The sequence below is a fragment of the Centropristis striata genome, chromosome 16 (assembly GCF_030273125.1).
Source record: "Centropristis striata isolate RG_2023a ecotype Rhode Island chromosome 16, C.striata_1.0, whole genome shotgun sequence".
NCBI lineage: Eukaryota > Metazoa > Chordata > Actinopteri > Perciformes > Serranidae > Centropristis > Centropristis striata.
The window spans coordinates 23,316,555-23,335,652 of NC_081532.1; the positions used below are offsets into that span (position 1 = coordinate 23,316,555).

The 19,098-nt window shown below is 43.2% G+C and overlaps 1 protein-coding gene and 1 non-coding gene across 2 annotated transcripts in view; one reads left to right on the top strand and one right to left on the bottom strand.

The window, feature by feature from the left end:
• The window catches only part of tyro3 (TYRO3 protein tyrosine kinase), a 32,235-nt gene that overhangs the window by 5,654 nt on the left and 7,483 nt on the right, over positions 1 to 19,098 (bottom strand). The window contains exons 7-12 of the mRNA XM_059353158.1: positions 15,265 to 15,445; positions 14,602 to 14,744; positions 13,675 to 13,813; positions 13,466 to 13,589; positions 7,192 to 7,283; positions 6,995 to 7,090 (exon numbers count right to left, since the gene is read on the bottom strand). Of these exons, the coding sequence (XP_059209141.1) occupies positions 6,995 to 7,090; positions 7,192 to 7,283; positions 13,466 to 13,589; positions 13,675 to 13,813; positions 14,602 to 14,744; positions 15,265 to 15,445 (775 nt within the window). The remainder of the gene's footprint in view (positions 1 to 6,994; positions 7,091 to 7,191; positions 7,284 to 13,465; positions 13,590 to 13,674; positions 13,814 to 14,601; positions 14,745 to 15,264; positions 15,446 to 19,098) is intronic.
• LOC131988865 (U2 spliceosomal RNA) lies at positions 10,601 to 10,787 on the top strand. Its single transcript, XR_009395911.1, has one exon. It is a non-coding gene; the product is annotated as a U2 spliceosomal RNA (small nuclear RNA).

Here is a 19,098-nt window from a genome sequence, read left to right on the forward strand (position 1 = left end):
GAAATTAGTGAGGAGGAAGGCAGATTTGTCAGGGTAACAGGGAGGATAGAGGGATCTGAAATTACAATACTAAATGTGTATGCCCCACCCAGGAGTGATTGGGTATTCTATAGGAACATTTTTGACTTAATGGTGGACTCTCAGGGCACATTTGTCTGTGGGGGGGACTTCAATTTTAGACTGGATCCCAAACTAGACTCTACAAATCCGACTAATCAAATTAACCCACTCATAAGGAAAATAAACTCCTATATGGTAGAAATGGGGATAATAGATGTGTGGCGAGAGTACCCATCTGCCAGAGATTACACACACTATTCTGGTTCATTTAAAGTCTATGCTAGGCTGCATTACTTCTTTATGTTTAAGGTAGATAGGTTCAAGATCAAAGACTGTGATATACTAACGAGGGACTTATCTGATCATAGTCCTATGTCTTTGTCTCTGCAGATGGCTAGGAAAAAACGAAACTCCCTATGGAAATTTTATTCATATATATTCAATGACCCTGCCATAGTTTCTAAAATAAAGGAAGACATAAAAGGATTTTTAGAAATTAACGACACAGGAGAGGTATCAGCAATTAATATTTGGGACACACTTAAAGCGGTAATGAGAGGCAAATTAATCTCGATTACCTCTCACCTAAAAAGAATCAAAGGACAGAAACTAGCAGATTTACAGAAGAGGCTAAAGCTGAAACAGCAGGAAGATATTAACAACCCAAACACTACTGTAAAGCAGGGAATTAGGAAACTACAGGGAGAAATCAATGATATTTATACACAGGAGGTCGAGAAGAATTTAACTTTCCTGAGACAGAAATATTATGAGATAGGAGGGAAATCAGCAAAATATCTGGCATACAAACTACGGAAGCAACAGGAGGAAAGTACTACAAAATACAAAATTAAGAACCCTAAAACTAATATACTGGAAACCAAATTGGAAAGGATTCAGGAATGTTTTGAGGTCTTTTACATTGATCTTTACACTCAACCTGCTGCCTCTGGGGAAGATTGTTTCGATGCCTTTCTCCGCCATCTGAGCCTACCTTCACTATCAGACTTTGAAAGTGAGAATTTAATAAAACCGATTTCAACAGAGGAAGTTAATGCAGCTATCATTAGACTAAAAGCAGGAAGGGCAGTGGGACCGAACGGGTACAATTCTCAATGGTATTGCATCCTAAGGACAGAATTAGTCCCACTATTGGTCAAGACATTTAATTATGTTCTGCAGGAGGGAGAAATCCCTCCTACGTGGCGGGAGGCTACCATATCAGTTATTCCAAAAGAGGGGAAAGACAGACAAGGATGTGGGAATTATCGACCAGTTAGTGTTCTCAATTTAGATTATAAATTATTCACCTCTATTCTTGCCGGCAGATTAGAGAACCTACTGCCTGACCTCATCAATTTAGACCAGACTGGTTTTATACATCATAGACAAACAACCGATAACATCAGAAGAATATTACACATCCCAGGACAAATACAAAATGACAAAACTCAAGTAATTATAGGGAGTCTAGATGCCGAGAAAGCTTTTGACTCTGTCAGATGGGCAAGGTGCTGGGGGAGTTTGGATTTCAGGATAGGTTTATTAGTATAATTTAGGCGCTATATGACAGACCCTCAGCCCATATGTAGGTCAATGGTGATCTATCAGAGGCCTTTATTCTGAAATGAGGGTGTAGATAGGGCTTCGCAATCTTGCCCCTCCTTTTCAATTTATTTATAGAGGTACTAGACCAATCAATTAGACAAAATCAAAATATTAAGGGTATCATAATATCAGGAGCTGAACATAAGGAAGCAATGTTCGCTGACGATGTGCTGGTCTGCCTGGGGGAACCAGAGAGATCATTCAGTGAACTGATGTCTACCTTGAGTGATTTTGGAAAGCTATCTGGTTACAGAGTCAACATCTCAAAGACCCAGGTGATGACACTAAACTATACACCCCCTGCAACTTTACGTAAGTAATACAAGTTACATTGGGAAAAAGAAAATATTAAATATTTAGGGATACATCTGACTAAATACCTTGCGGGGCTCTTCTGAGCAAACTATGGGCCGATATCTTTAAGTATAAAAGCGGATTTACATAGATGGAACCTGGTCCCCTACCTCAGTCTTAGTGCAAGGATAAGTGCAGTCAAGATGAATGTGCTACCACGTTTACTTTACCTTTTTAGGAATTTGCCTATAGAGGTGGGTGAAAATCAATTTAGGGAGTGGGACAAATGTATCTCCAGATTTATCTGGCAGGGCAGGAAACCAAGGATTAAATATGCCACCCTTCAACTCACTAAGGGAAGTGGAGGGTTGGGTCTCCCCTGCCTAAGGAACTACTACAATGCTGCACGGATAGCTCCCCTTTTATACTGGTGTAATGAAACATATATAACTAAATGGAAGGAGCTGGAGCAGTTCCCCATCCAAGCTGTTATAGCAGATAAGGACTTAATGTCAGTTGGAAAAGTTGGGGAATCCCTGGCTGAACCACACTCTTCATATCTGGCAGAAGGTGATTAAAACTTGGGACGTGGGATACATAGAATGTTGAGAATATTCAGATGGTTTGCTTTTGACTCAGATTTTACTCCCAATAGACATGACTCCAGCTTTAAATCATAGACAATGCATGCTCTCACAACATTTATTTCACTTACCCAAAAAACACAGTGCAGCTTCGACACCTTGCGAGACAAGCATGGTTAAGCACGGATCGAATTCCATAGATACCTGCAACTACACTCTTATATTGACCATGAATGTAAATTAACTAACTTTTCAAATGTTGAATCAGAATTTTACCACATTCTGAAAAATGCCTAGACCATGATCCCCTCTAAATCAATTTCAAAGCTGTACACAGCTCTTTTCAATGCCGACAAAAATAACACTCTATACCACACCTGGGCATTGGGCAGCCCGCGGGTCACATCCGGCCCGTTGGCTGTCTTTGTCCTGCCCGCGTGAGGTTACCCAGAAATTAGAAATCAATACAACCGCAGTGCTTTTATTTTGAAGGCGATTTACGTATATCTGAGTTACCCGAGTTACCTAGGTAACCGTCAAAACACGTATTTCTTTTTGCATAAAGTTAATAAATCACTGGTTCACTGCATAACATACATACTCTATATTGTTTTTGTGGTTTGAAAAATAAGACATTCCTTAGTCACCTTGTGAATCCACCGTAAGAGCAATAACAAATATTAGCATTAGCAATTGAGCAAACAACTTTTACTAATAGTTAAGACAACAAATATAGCCGCTAATATATATGAGAGAAGAAAATAAACTTTAACAAACCTTGTGTCCTGTCAGCCAGCCACTATAGAAGCCTTTTTCATACTTTATATCAACTTTATATGAATTACAACGCACTCGTTATTATTTACCGTTTGTTTTTCATTTAACCGTTCCACCTGTTATTTCCTGTCACTACCTTTCAAAATTAAAGCACCCGTTTCACACTGGACGGCAGCTTTTCAAAATAAAAGCATCACAACATTGTAAAACACCTATAAAATATACAAACAAGCTATATAATACAAAAACACCAATAGGAACCTTGCTAAAGGTCATTTACATTTGTGTTTTAAATAAATGTTAAAGTGATATAGTGATTGGAGTATTTACTACTTTTTACTGCTATATTTGATTTACTCCACATTAACAGTCTTATCATAACATGTATTCTTATCAGTAGCAGCTCAAAACCAGATAATTTACTGTATTTTATAAAGCGATTAAATTAATATTGAGCAGAATTTAGTTCAGAGTTTTGGTCCGGCCCCTGCAACCTTCGTGGTATTGGTCATGTGGCCCCTTGGGGACATTAATTGCCCACCCCTGCTCTATACATTAAAGATAAATGGGAAGATCTCAGGGATTGACATATCTGAGGAAGCTTGGGGCAATATCTGGTCTTTCCAGTGGACAACATCCTGCTCCATGGACTGGAGAAAGCATTGCTGGAAAAATATTATTAGATTTTTCAGGACACCGTATCAGGAGAGGTATAAAAGTGCTACTATGTCATGCTGGAGGGAATGTGGCTCAACTGCTGCTAACCACCTGCTATATATTCTGGGATTGTCCCAAGTTAAAAAACCTTCTGGAGGGATATCGAGGCTTCTTTAAGAACAGTCTTTAACACTCAAATACCCCTAAGCTTTGATGTCCTGTACATGGGTCATGTTCCTTTCTTTGAATGTAGGAGAGAGATAAAGTTGCAGCAAATTCTCTTGGTGACAAGTAAGAAAACAATTACAAGAAAATGGTTAAGCCAAATTCACCCTACCCTAGATGACGGGATTGGAATAACTCTGGAGATATTTAGGATAAAATTGACCTTCCAAATTCGACTTCAAAAGGACAAATTTTATCAAATCTCAACAACTGGATCTCATTCATTCCCCCCACGAGAGCAGACTTTATTTGATCTAACTGGTATTAATGCTTTGTAATGTACTTGTTTAATTTATGACTGGTTATTGTTGATTATTTTTGTGACAGCGCCAGCATGGAATCCCCCCCACAGGTTCTGTACATAATTTTGCATTATCTGTTCTACCTTCCATTAAGATGTATCAGAGTTTTCTCCAAGTGAACTAGTCTGGGCAAATTGTCAACATGGGTCTTAAGAGGATAACTGTACTTCCAACCGATGCTGCTCTAGCTCAAGTCTTGCGTAGTTTATGTTGTTACAGGAGAGTGGGATCTGCAAGGTCAAACAGAGTCTGACCAACGACTTGTGACTGTACTTTCTTTGGATTTATAAGCCCTGATGGCTGATGTTGCACTTTTTCTGTACTTAAACAAAAAACTGGGGTGGCATTTGTTTTAAGCTTTAATGTTGATGCCATGTGTATGTACTTCTCTGCCCATTCCAAATAAAGATACAATTAAAAAAAAAAAAAAGATTGATATAGACTCGGATGGAGTTTGGAAGTTGGTTCCACCCAGGCGGCAATCTCCGTGTCTGAGCATGGAGGCAAACCAGGAGGTGCCTTAAGCCTGCATTCTACCAAAAATTCCAGCAGGGAGTGACAAGTTTGGCTGCAAGAAAAATCTGCCCATTCATTTCAGTGCAAAATTTGAAAAAAAAAATTTCAGGACAACACTATGGTCTCAATTGCTAGTAAAAAATCTTCTTCAAGACAATTTGATGTCAATAGTTCTAATAATGGCCCCATTGGAAGAAAATAGAAGATAAAAAAATCATATGATTTGGGGCGTGGCTACCTTTGATTGACAGGTCACCAACAAGGCAAGCTGTCATCAGGAGAGAAGCAGAGCAATGCGTATCCATGGCAACGTGTCAATAAAGTTATATATAACGTTATATAGATAGAAAAGAGGACGTTTACCGATTTGGTCTCATAACTTTGACTCTTTCACACTGTATTTTCACTTAATGAACGTTTTGTTCAGTAAAAATGTCTTGTTCAGCATTTGGTTGGACTAACAGACACTCCAAGGAGTCGCTGTTCATTTTTCTGAGGTAAGCAACATACATTTTGTTTTTGTTTTTTGCTAGCCAAAACTAACATCCCAGTTAATGCTCCAATTAATGCTAACATGAATTAGCAGCGGCTTCTCTGTCAGGTTGAGGTGTAGAGAGGCGTGTAGTCAGTGTCGTCAGATCCCTCTCGCTCCTCCACAGTCCAAATATGGGCTGCTCAGCGAATCGGAAACAAGATGGCGACCCAAGATGGTGACGAGTGTAGCGCTGAACTCGAGGCTTCCAACGGGCAGTCCACAAACCAAATGGGTGACGTCACGGTGACTACATCCATTATTTATATACAGTCTATGGTTCCACCACAGGGGCACTACAGAGGAGAAGAGTCTGGTTTGAGACGTAGAGCCCTTCAGCAGCTGAGGAGCCAGACGTCTTCCACTGGAAGAGCTAGTGGGCGGGAGGGTTTGTGGACCTGAGCAAAGGAATTCAGATAAGCAGGAGCTGTGCTGCTGTCTGTAGACAGAGACAAGGCTTTGGTGTGATGCTGCTGAAACCAGGAGCCAGAGAGATGAGGAGCGGAGTGACATGTGCTCTCCTGGGCTGGTTGAAGACCAGACGGATCATCTGCAGAGGCTTGGTGGTGCAGCAGGAACACCTGCCAGTAGAGAGTTGCAGTAGTCTAAACGTGATGACACAAGGGCCTGAACCAGGAGTTGTGTGGATTGCTCGGTCAGGTAGGGTCTGATTTTCCTGATGTTGTACAGGGAGAATTGACAAGATCGGGCAATTGAGGACACATGAACCTTGAAGGTCAGTTTGTCATTAGTCATGACACCCAGGTTCCCCTGCATGGATCCAAGCTGAAGATTGATAGGCTGATATAAGGGGGGACGGGATGGGATGACGAGGAGCTCTGTCTTTGAGGGGTTGAGCTGAAGGTGATGTTCTGTCATCAATCAGAGATATCAGCAAGACAATCATAGATACGAGCAGAGACTGTGGGGTCGTTTGGTGGAAAGGAAAGAAACGGCTGGGTATCATCGGCATAACAATGGTATGCGAAGCTATGGAGGATGACTGTGCCAAGTGAGGTGGTGTAGATTGAGAAGAGAAGGGGGCCTAGCACTGATCCTTGAGGCACCCCGGTGGAAAGGTTTTGTAATTTGGACACTTCCAAGATACTTTAAAAGATCTCCCTGCTAGGTAGGACTCAAACCATCGGAGGGCAGAACCTCAAATACCAAGTTCTTTGAGTGTCACAATGAGGGCTGACGCTACAGTGAAGTAGTGTATTCACATACCAGGGCAATCCACTGCTGAATACGCCCCTTCAGATACGCTGTGCCGGCGAACCAATCATATCGCCCTTATGGCCATCAATACAGTGAAACTAACACCTGAAATTACACACTAAAGACCTGCAATCAGCTTAAATCACCATCAAAACTCAAGAAAGAGTATGCCAGAAACCTTACCAATCTTGTGTGAAATATAGTGTGTGTGTGTGTGTTACCTTTCCCCAGCATGTGTCCCAGTGTGAGCAGCCTCTCTGGAATCAGGACGTCCTGCAGTTTGTTCTTCAGGTCGTCGTTTATACCGAGACTGTCCACTGGACGGAGGACACAGACACACACAGACACACACAGACACAGTGCTGTCAGACACTCTCTCCGTTTCTTTCCTTCATGGTGAATCTAAAGATGAACTCACAGGTCGACTCCTGCAGCTCACAGCTCCGACTGAACGAACGCGCCGCCGTGAACGAAACCGAACTCTCAGGACCTGGAGACTTAAAAGCCGAGCTGCAGACAGACAGACAGGTCATGTTCAGACTTCAGTCTGTGAAATATCGATAAAAACAAAAAAGAATGAAATAAACGGTTTATTCATAGGAAAGGATTAAAAAGCTTTACACTACAGACTGCGCTCATTCACCCTTTCACACACACATTCATACTGGTGGCAGAGGCTACCCAACTGCCACCATTGGGAATTCATTCACACACCGATGAACACAGCACATCGGGAGCAATTTGGGGTTCAGTATCTTGCTCAAGGATACTTCGACATGTAGGCTGTGATGGTCAGGGATCGAACCACCAACCCTTCGGTTGGGGGCCAACCAACTCTCCCAACTGAGCCACAGCCGCCGGTCTCAGGTCTCAGGTCCCTGTCTTTCCAGAGGGGAAGGTCTCCGACTGTCCAGAAGAGAAGGTCTCTGACTGTCTCTGCAGCGAATAGCAGCTCAGAGTACCGGCCTGCTCAGAGTCTCTGGGTGCTGTCCTGGAAGGGGTACCAGCTTGGAATACAGTTCTTCCGGGAGACTTCATGGTGTAACCTGGAGGGGGTGACTGGGAGGAAAGGCCTGATCTGAACTTGAGTGGTGATTTGTTATTGGACTGTGCTCGTCACGGATTGACCCTCACAAACACCATGTTCAGCATAGAGCTGCTATAAGTGGACTTCGAACCAGAGCACTCGAGGCCGAAGATCCATGATCGAATCATCAGGGGCCGGTATTTCAAAATTTGTAATCCGGATCAGGATAATCCGGATAACGAAATCCTCCTTTTCTCAGTCATGGATCAAGGTGATCCTGCTGACTTTATCTGAGTATTTCAAAACATTGGCAGAGTGGATCACCGTGACGTCCATGTGGGCGGATCTGGATTTCCAAATCTTGTCGTGTCTCCGACTCTGGGATCGAAACATGGCGGACTACCTGACGAAAGGAGCAGGGAGCACCACTTTCACGTCAAAAGTGTAAGTTAACAGTCATCTAATGTGTAGCGGTTTTAAGACCATACGAACGCCAACCAACATATCATGCTAGCCAACTTCTTGAATTGTCACCTAATTAAAACCAGGCCGCAGCGATCTCTAATTGAGACGCGGCCGTGCTAACGGTAGCTAACTCCGCTTAATTGACTTGTCTGTTAAGTAGCTAGCGGGCTAGCGAGTTAGCTGCTTTGTTGATTAATTTTAGTCTATGGTTTAACTTATAAAGGACTAATCGGACGTACATCATACCTTAACTCTTTAAGCTAACACCAACTTGTTTAGAGTTTATTAGCGTTACATTATTGGCAACACGGCAGACTTAAAAAAAAAATCTGCTACATGTGTACAGAGCAGGCTGCTGCAGTACTTAGGAAACGTAACGTTACACGGTATTAACTATACGGGTCACTCAGAAGTGTCAGAATGCTCCAGTAATGCTGGTGATGATGTCATGCTTTGTGTACGTAAAGATATACTCCGACTTCTCTTTCTTACTTTCAGAGTCACTCACAGCCATGGACCTCTCAGCTATTAAGGACAACCGGGTCTCTATGAGTGATGGAAATCCTTGGAAACACTTTAATTGTATTGATCCATTCAATGTTATTGGATTCTGAATAAAGTTATTGAAACTGCTTGAAATTGTAATTGCATTACTTTCATGCTATATAGCTTGGTCAGTGACACAATAAGAAACATTTTTCATCCTAATTTGTCTCCCTTATATAGAAGACTCTAACTAAACATAATTATGGTCATTTATAGCAAAATATAATCTGATTTGATGAAGTAGAATAATCAGTTTGTACACAAACACCTTACTGCATGTTTTAAAAATCACATTCAAGCTATTTCCAGACATTTTAAAGGTACATTTTTAAGTTTGACAGAATTTGTCTTCAATAATCAGAAGCATGAAAATATACCTTGAAAGTGCTTCAATGTGCTGCATGATATATTTACAGCAATTTCAGAAAGTGGGGTCAAATATTTACTATGCTTTAAATTTCTTTCAATTAGGCTACTTTAATTATTAAAAGTAAAACACTAACACTTGATTAAGTGAAATGAACATCTTGACTAAAAATATCGAGGAGAAGTGGAGCTGAGACTTTGTCAATCTAAGTGAAATCCACCTCTGAGGTGGGATCAGGATGATCCTGAAATTTTGGTACCAAGTTGATCCAGATATCTGCCTTGAGTTTTGAAATACCCAAATCCAGCCTTTTATCTGGATTCAAGGGAGGATTGGATTACCGGAGCGGAATCCTGATCTTCAGGATCAGGGTTATCTGGATCCGTGTTTGAAATACCCAGTTTTCAGATCAGATCTAGATTTAATCCTATCCGACCAGGATAATCCTATCTGATCACTTTTGAAATACCGGCCCCACATCTGCAGCCGTATGTCTCAGACACTCAGTGAAGAGAGGAGCAGAGCTGTCAGCTGATCGCCACCTGATGGTGAGTTGGATCAGTTGGATCAGGTGGATGGAGGCTGCTGGACAGACAGGACTCCAGACAGGATTGGTACCGTTCAGCCACAAGGGCTGCAGCTGCAGCAGTCGTTGAAGCAAAAACTCCAGTGTGGGAGGATTTTGGGGAGGCTGTGGAGGAGGACTTTCAGCCTCAAGGAAGTTCTGGAAAATCATCAGGTGACTCAGGCAGGGGAAACAGGGCTTGGCTCAAGCTGTGTTTAGCTGGGAGGAGACCTGCTGACCTGACCTGGGGATGTCGTCAGACTGGGGAAAAGAGCACTTTGAGGAAGTCCTTAATCCAGCCAACACATCCTCTGTGGTGGAGGCAGAGTCTGGAGACTCGGGAAGACTCATCAGCATCCCTGGCAGAAATTGCCGAGGAAGATAAGAAGCTTCCTGGCGGAGAGGGTTGGATGAGATTGGCCCTGGGATGCTGAAGGCTCTGTACACTGTTGGGCATGAAGGGTGGGACAGAGCCTGTGGAGGGGCCGACCGGGGTGGTGGTTCCCATTTTTAAAAAGGGGGACCGGAGGCTGTGTTCCAGTTACAGAGGAATCACACTGTTCAGCCTCTTGGAAAGTTTACTCCTGCTGGAGAGGAGGCTCTGACTGACCGTTGTTGGGATTCTACCACAGGTGAATTTTGGGTTCATTTGTGGACTTTAACATTTGTGGACTAAATGAGACAAAAGCTGTGTCCCAATGTCAAGGATCCTTCCTTGGTAGGATCCTTCCTTCAGAGTCGGGTCCTCCGAAGGCAAGGCAAGAGTCCTTCCTTTGACTGGTGTAATGCACAAATGGGACAGCCTTCGGAGTGTGCAGCTGTGCGTCATTGCGTAATTGGACGTCCTGCTTAACTTCAGCGCCGCTCTCGGACCTTTGGCTAAGATCAAGTGTAGTATCTGTTCTTATCAGTTTAATAAAAAATAAATAAATAAATTCAGCGCCGCAATTTCAAAATCAGTTCACGACATGAATGTGTCTCTGGCATCAGCACTCTGACACATATTTGTGAAAATGGAAGAAGATGCTTTAAGGTTGAATCTCCACGATTTATCAAGTAAAAACCATAAAGTGGATTAAACCTGAATATTTAACTGATCCTGGCTGAATTCGGCCGCTACTTAGTGTCATGAATGCAGCGGCGCATAATTCATCATGGAAATATATTCTGTGATTTTTTATTTTTTATTTTACAGTACAGTACAATAACAGTTATTTATAAATAACAATAACGGATAATAGCGGACTTTCGGTCCCTGTAAACACAATCAAGAAATGTATAACTTTCTGAATGGCACAGTTGCACATAGTACATCATCATCGGACACATATAAATTAATAAACAACTTTAGCGACTGAGACGGCATTAATTAACTTAACCGGCAATGTATCAAGATGACGTTTATTATCTTTAGACAAATATTCTGGCATTTTTTTATGTTTATGTTTTTGCTTGACTTTGAACACACGATTTGTAAGTTATGTGACAACATTCAGTGTAAACTGTAAATACTTATTTAAATGCATATTGCGCCACTAGCGTCGCTGTTTCTACGCTCGCCATTTTTAAATCTCCCGGTAGACCGGTGTGCGCAATGCTTTATGGGTAATGGGAGCGCACGGAGGATACACACATGCATCCTTGCAATTTGGGCAGAAGAAGGACTCTGTCCTCCGGAGCATCCTCGACATTGGGACAGTCCTTCGGCGGATGTCGATGACGTGGCATCCTTCAAATCCAGCCGTTTGAGCATCCTTCCTTGACATTGGGACACAGCCATTGTCTTGAGTCAACTCAACAAAATGGCAGAACCTCCATTTTGTCCCCTCTCAAGAACTTCAGTTCCCAGAATGCACTGCATTTATGACACCTTCCAGGTGTCATGTCATTGGTCAAGGCACCTTTGACCCCACAGGAGGTCCACTGGCCTGCTATAAAGCAGACAGTTCTCCCTTCCTCCCTCTCTCTCTCTCTCTCCACCGTTCCTGCTTGGAAGCATCTCCAGGAGGGGATCCAGAGGCCTGGATCCCCTCCTGGCCTGGCCTATATTTATGTGACATTCGTGTTACGATCAAAGTTGTATGTTAATCTTGCTTTATACAGACAGTCAGTCTTAATGCAACTAACTATACTAACCTTTGACCTGCTCACACACTGATTAAATTAACTGGAGCTGAACACAGCTCATTGTGTGAGGAGTGGTAAACCCCCTCACACACACACACACACACACACACACACACACACACACACACACACACACACACACACACACACACACACACACACACACACACACACACACACACACACACACACACACACACACACACACACACACACACACACACACACACACACACACACACACACACACACACACACACACACACACACACACACACACACACACACACACACACACACACACACACACACACACACACACACACACACACACACACACACACACACACACGTTTCCTTCCCTTTTGTAATGTATTCTCTATTTTATAGATGTGTGCTTTTATTTGCTTTACTTGTTTAGAATAAATACCTTTTGATTACGAATGCTGTCTATTTAATGTTGTACATTATGAACGATATTCTAACCTCTGCTGTGACAAGAATTCACGATTCCTTCAACCACTATTAAATATTAATATGGTAATTTGATTATAATTATATTCATAATTAATAATCAGTGTTCCAAATTAATAGTTTAATAACTTTATGAGACTGATTTAGGTGAATTGGCTATATTTTCTCTGTTTACAGAGTGGTGCCCCTAACGAGCTGACTTAGAGTAAATCAAGTCATATCATTTCTTATAATTAATAATTGTTTATGATAATTATTAATAATTCTTATAGCCATCTAACCACACTTTTGAACCTTGAGATCCAGACAAGTGTTGCTCAGGTTCATTCCTGTATATTTGGTATCCTTATGAAAGGGATAGCATTTATGATAACGCCCTTTTCGTAATATATTTGACGCCCTGTGCAAGGTCATCATTTATTCATAAAAGAGCCATCCTTAATTCCCAACATTTTTGGTGATCCTTGATGAAGGCAATTGGTATCTTTAAACAGATACCCCAACATAGTTGACGCCTCGTTGCATAATTACAACACCGTTAAACCTCAGATTCAGGAGGAACAATGTGGTTTCCGTCTTGGCCGTGGAACAGTGGAGCAGCTCTTCACCCTGACAGACTGCTGCAGGATCCTGGGAGTGTCTCATCCAGTCTACATGTGTTTAGTGGATTTGGAGAAGGCTTACAACCATGTCCCTACCAGGCTCCCTGCTATGAGCTCTCTGGTCTCTATGACAATAGTGAGAGCTGTCAGTATATTGGGGGTCGGCCTACAGGCTTACCCTCGTCTCCGATTCCGTTTGTGGTATTCACCTACAGGTTCTCAAGGTGCAGCTGCTTTGTGCCGATGATGTGGTTCTGTGGCTCCATCAGACCTGGACCTACAGCACTCATTGGGGCAGTTTGAAATGAGTTTCCTCCGTACGGTGTCTGCAGAGTCTCAGAGAGAGGGGGAGGAGCTCAGAGACGTCCAGCTGTTAGCAGGTCCAGGGGGAGCAGGACGATGTGGTTGGGAGAGGGACGTTTGGAATACTTTGCTTAGCCTGCTGCTCCAGCGACCCAGTGTGTGTGTGTGTGTGTGTGTGTGTGTGTGTGTGTGTGTGTGTGTGTGTGTGCGTGGTACCCAAACTGCGTCTCCTTGCCACGGCGCTGAGCAATCACGCTGAGCAGCAGAGCGACCACGGTGGCGACAAGCAGGCCGAGCAGCAGGCCGACCCACATGTGGCTCCGCTGCACCTGGACCTGCACTGAGGGGCAGAATCAGAACCAGAGAGGGTCAGAACAGCTGATGGCGCCACAGGGCCGCCATGTCGGTCAGGGGGCGGGGTCTACCTGAGGCAGGCAGCACCAGCACGGGGGGGCTCCAGGGGCCGCAGCCCACCACCGTGCATGCCGACACCTGGAAGGAGGCATTAAAGAAACGACCTCCTCCTGACAGCTGAGCCACGTTCTCCTTAAACAGCAGAGGGTCCTGCAGATAGACAGGCAGGCCGACAGCCAGACAGAGAGACAGACACAGAGACAGACAGGCAGACACAGAAACAGAGAGACAGACAGACAGGCAGAGAGAGAGACAGACAAAGAAACAGACAGGTAGAATCTATATAATCTATAAGTCATGCAGCTCTGTGGAATCAGCACAATCAGAACAACTCAAACAGAAGGACACAGTTAGAATGACAGAAACCAGAAGAAAGTTGAATTTCTCTGGTAAATTGTTTTTTTTATATATATAAATAAAGCATAGTTTATATATAAACACTTTTCCTGTGCGTCCTGAACTGTACAAATTGAAGTATTGTCATGTTTCCAGCCACCCCTATCCTCTCCCCTCTGCTCTGTGTAAACAGCCTCTCCTGTCCTCTCCTCTCTGCTGTTTAAAGAGCCTCTCCTGTCCTCTCCTCTCTGTGTAAACAGCCTCTCCTGTCCTCTCTGCTCTGTGTAAACAGCCTCTCCTGTCCTCTCTGCTCTGTGTAAACAGCCTCTCCTGACCAGATTTTGGTCCAGATGTACAGATTTTCAGTAATATTTGTCACGTGACCGTTGGTCTCAGCAGAATCAATCATGTGTTCACAGTGTCTCTGAGGAGCAGAATTTAATGTTTTTAACAGGATCTGGTTAGTGCAAACACTTTATTTTAAATGACACATGTGGAATAAAGAGATTCTGACACAAATATCAACATTTAACACAGGTTTTGGTCACTTTTTATACTTTTTCATCTGTCCCCTGATAACTCCCTGTCCCCTGATATCTCACCTGTGTCTCTCCTTTCAGAGTCCACTGCAGCTTGTATGCGAGCAGGCGTCCCTGCAGCTCGTCCTCCGTCAGCTGTGTCCACCTCAGGTTCAGCTGCTGTTCCGACAGGTCGAAGGTCAAATTCCCTGGCGCCGCCGTCGGCACTGACACAGATTATTATCACTTTATACATTATTTATTGATGGTTGATTGGAGTCATTATCAGCTGACATCTGCCTGAAAGTCCTCAAACACTCAGAGGATCTACTGTTGACACGTTGAACACACTGTTTGTTTGTTTGTATTAATAATCAGGACAGACCTCGGCCTGCAGGCGGCGCAGAAACAGTACACGAACAAAAGCTGATTGTACGGAGAGGACTGGATCTACTGGACAGCATCCAACACACACAGACACATTTCTGACAACACAGTTTTCTCAGTCCTTCCTGTCAGGGTGAAAAATAAGAGTTTTTCACTGAGCTCCGGTTAACTGTCTTTGAATTTCAAAATAAAAGCCCAAGAAGGTTATCTTAATGGTCAGGAGGCAGACTGACTCGTGTCCCAACTGACTGACTCATGTCTCCCCTGACTGACTTTTGTCCCACCTAACTGACTCGTGTCTTACCTGAGTGACTTGTGTCCCACCTGACTGACTCGTGTCCCACCTGACTCGTGTCTCACCTGACTCGGGGGTGGTGAAGGTCAGCCAGGAGCTGAAAGGAGACACTCCGACTTCGTTGACACACAAGACTCTCACGCTGTAGTTGGAGTGACTCCTCAGACCGGAGAGGACCTGAAGGTGAGGAGGAACCTGCACCTCCTGCTGAGGGAGGTCCCACCTCCGGGCTGCACGCCTCGATAGCTGAGGAGGCAGAGAGGAGGAGGAGCAGAGAGAGGAAATGTCAGAAATGGTGATGGTGGTGGTGATATTTCGGTGATGAAGATGATATTTTGGTGATGATGATGATGATGATATTTTGGTGATAATAGTGATGATGATATTTTGGTGATGATAGTATTGGTGATATTTTGGTGATGATAGTGATGGTGATATTTTGGTGATAATATGATATTTTGGTGATGATAGTGATGATGATATTTTGGTGATGAAGATGATGATGATATTTTGGTGATGATAGTGATGATGATATTTTGGTGAAGATAGTGATGATGATATTTTGGTGATGATAGTGATATTTTGGTGATGCTGATGCTGATGATATTTTGGTGATGCTGATGCTGATGATATTTTGGTGATGCTGATGATATTTTGGTGATGCTGATGATATTTTGGTGATGATGATGATGATGATTTGGAGTGGAGTGTGTTGTGGCGCCGCGAGAGTGGCAGCCAGTTGCAGCAGCTTGTCTTAAGTTTTTACGTGTTTTAAAGTGTTTTGTTTCCGTGTCAAGCCACCTGTTTTTAGCCTACGAGTTAGTCGAGATGGACACTAAGTGGATTAGTCGAGTTTTAGCAGTTTATACCTTTTTTATGATGTTTCTCGTGTCGGGACAGTATGCCAACGCTGGTGGTATTGTTTACACGCGTGACGAGCTGTTAGCGCTCTCCAAATCACCACCTTCTACGGGAATGAGACACCAAATCCCAGAAGAGCTAAGGAGAAGACGCCGAGGATGTAGAGCCGGATTAATGAGGAAAGTAAGGAGGAGAAGGTTCAAGCCCTGCATCCCCTCGATCGTCATGGGGAATGTGAGGTCGTTGGTGAACAAAGTGGACGAACTCGGAGCGCTCATAAGATCTCAGCGTGAATATTGAGAATGTAGTTTAATGTGTTTCACCGAGACATGGCTGCAGGAGAACATTCCAGATGCAAACACAACTATGAATGGATTTATGACTGTGCGAGCTGACCGGGATCACAGGCTGAGCGGTAAGAAGAGAGGAGGGGGGCTTGCTCTGCTTGTGAATAACCGATGGTGCCATCCCTCTCACATTACAGTAAAGGAGCGCATCTGTACCCCTAACATCAAACTGTTAGCCGTTAGTCTGCGTCCGTACTATCTCCCGAGGGAATTTACCTGTGCTGTCGCCATTGTTGTTTATATACTGCCGTCAGCTGATGCGGACATGGCATGTGATATCATCAACTCAGTAACTGCCAAAATACTCACACAACATCCAAATGCATTTGTTGCAATCTCTGGGGACTTTAATCATGCCTCTCTCTCTACATCACTCCCCACTTTTCACCAATTTGTCAGGTGCCATACCAGAGACAATAAAACACTGGATTTACTGTATGCAAACACACTGGATGCATACAGATCCACAGCCCTTCCTCACCTTGGCAGGTCAGACCATAACCTGGTTCTGCTGAGTCCCACCTATACCCCCATTGTACAGCGGCAACCGGTAACCACAAGGACAGTCAGGAGGTGGTCTCAGGAAACCAATGAGCTCCTGCAAGGGTGTTTTGAGGCTACGGACTGGGATGTGCTCTGTGAACCACATGGGAATAACATTGACTCCATGACAGACTGTATAACAGACTACATCTCTTTCTGTGTTGATAATGTGGTACCTGCAAAGAAAGTAAAGTGCTTTGCAAACAACAAACCCTGGATCACCAGTGACTTAAAAGGACTACTAAACAAGAAGAAGAAGGCATTTAGGGACGGTGACAGAGAGTTGCTGAAGAGTGTACAGAGGGAGTTAAAAGTGAGGCTGAGAGAAAACAAAGAGGCATACAGGAGGAAGCTGGAGAGCAAGCTCCAGCAGAACAACATAAGGGATGTGTGGCAGGGTATGAAAACCATAACCGGTTTCAAGGTGAAAGGAAATCAGGTAGAAGGCAGTCAGGAAAGGGCAAATGAGCTGAACATGTTTTTCAATAGGTTCAGCACGGGGCCTTCGACTACCTCCCCGTACTCTGATAGCCTTACAGACCTATTAGTGGTGGAGATGAGACAGAATACAGGCAGCTGGTGGATGACTTTGTTGTATGGAGTGGGGAGAATCACCTTGTTTTAAATGTAACTAAGACCAAGGAAATGGTAGTGGACTTCAGGAGGGCCAGGCCTGAATTAAGCACCATCTCTATCCTTGGGGACGAAGTGCAGGTGGTAGAGAGCTATAAATACTTGGGTGTACACATGAACAATAAACTGGACTGGAAGCAACACACTGAGGCTGTATACAAGAAAGGTCAGAGCAGACTCTACTTTTTGAGGAAGCTTAGGTCCTTTAATGTGTGTAGCAAAATGTTATGTATGTTTTATCATTCTGTTGTGGCAAGTGCCATTTTCTTTGCAGCCATCAGTTGGGGCAGCGGCGTAAGGGCTTGTGACTCTAAAAGGCTAAACAAGCTGATTAGGAGGGCTGGCTCTGTGCTGGGGACTGCTGTAGAGTCCCTGGAGGTGGTGATGGAGAGAAAGATGGTTCAGAAATTGTTGAGTATTATGGACAACAACACGCATCCTTTGCACAGTCTAGTGTGTAAACAAAAGAGTGTTTTTAGTTGGAGACTACGGCAGCTAAGCTGCAAAAAGGACAGATTCAAGAATACGTTTTTACCTACTGCAATTGCACTTTATAATGACTCCCCTTTTAGTAAGGACAGAAGAATATTTAATATTTATTTAAACTTTAGCTTTAAATTTTAGCTTAGCTGCTTATACTGTATTTACCAAACTGTATTTTTGCACATGTTTTTTGCACATGTATATTTGCACACATGTTTATTTATTTATTTACACACCTGTATATTTGCACACTTGCTGTAACTATTATCTATGAGTAACAGCTACTAATGCACATGGACCATGCATTCCACTTCCTCTATACTAGGCTATGTATTGTGGGCTCATGTTCTGTATAGGTGGAATATGTATGTATACATGTGTTGTGTTGTGTGTATGTTGGCTGCTGGAACACCTAAATTTCTCTGCTGGGATGAATAAAGTATTTCTTATCTTATGACATTTTGCTGATGATGATGATGATGATGATATTTTGGTGATGATTCAATTCAATTCAAATTCAAAGAACTTTTTTTTCCGTTAGGAACTTCACATGTGGAGGAGCAGCAACAATACAACAATACATACAATAAACAAACACACATCCACACGCACGCGCACACACACACCATCAGCCCACACTAGACATGTGGCAGATAATAAAATCTTTGCTGAGCCTAGTGAAATAAATAAATTATGAATACCTCCATAGTGGAGGGGCAATAAATAATAGTTAAAAAAATAAATAGCGTCCAGGTCTTCAAAAAAGGGGGTTCAACCATTCAAAAGTCTTATGGATGCCGGGACAAAGCTTGACAGGGCTCCATTTGTCCTTAGTTTAGGTGCTCTGTATCTGTGGCCTGAGGGTAAGAGGCAATACTGGCTGTGTAGAGAGTGTGTGATGTCCAAAGTGATTTGTGTTGCTTTTTGCTTAGTCCTTTTGTTGTATATGCTGATGAGTGATTCCTGCTGTTGTCCAATTATTTTGCTGCTCAGTTCGATGATTCTGTTTAGTGGGTTCCTATGGATGTTGGA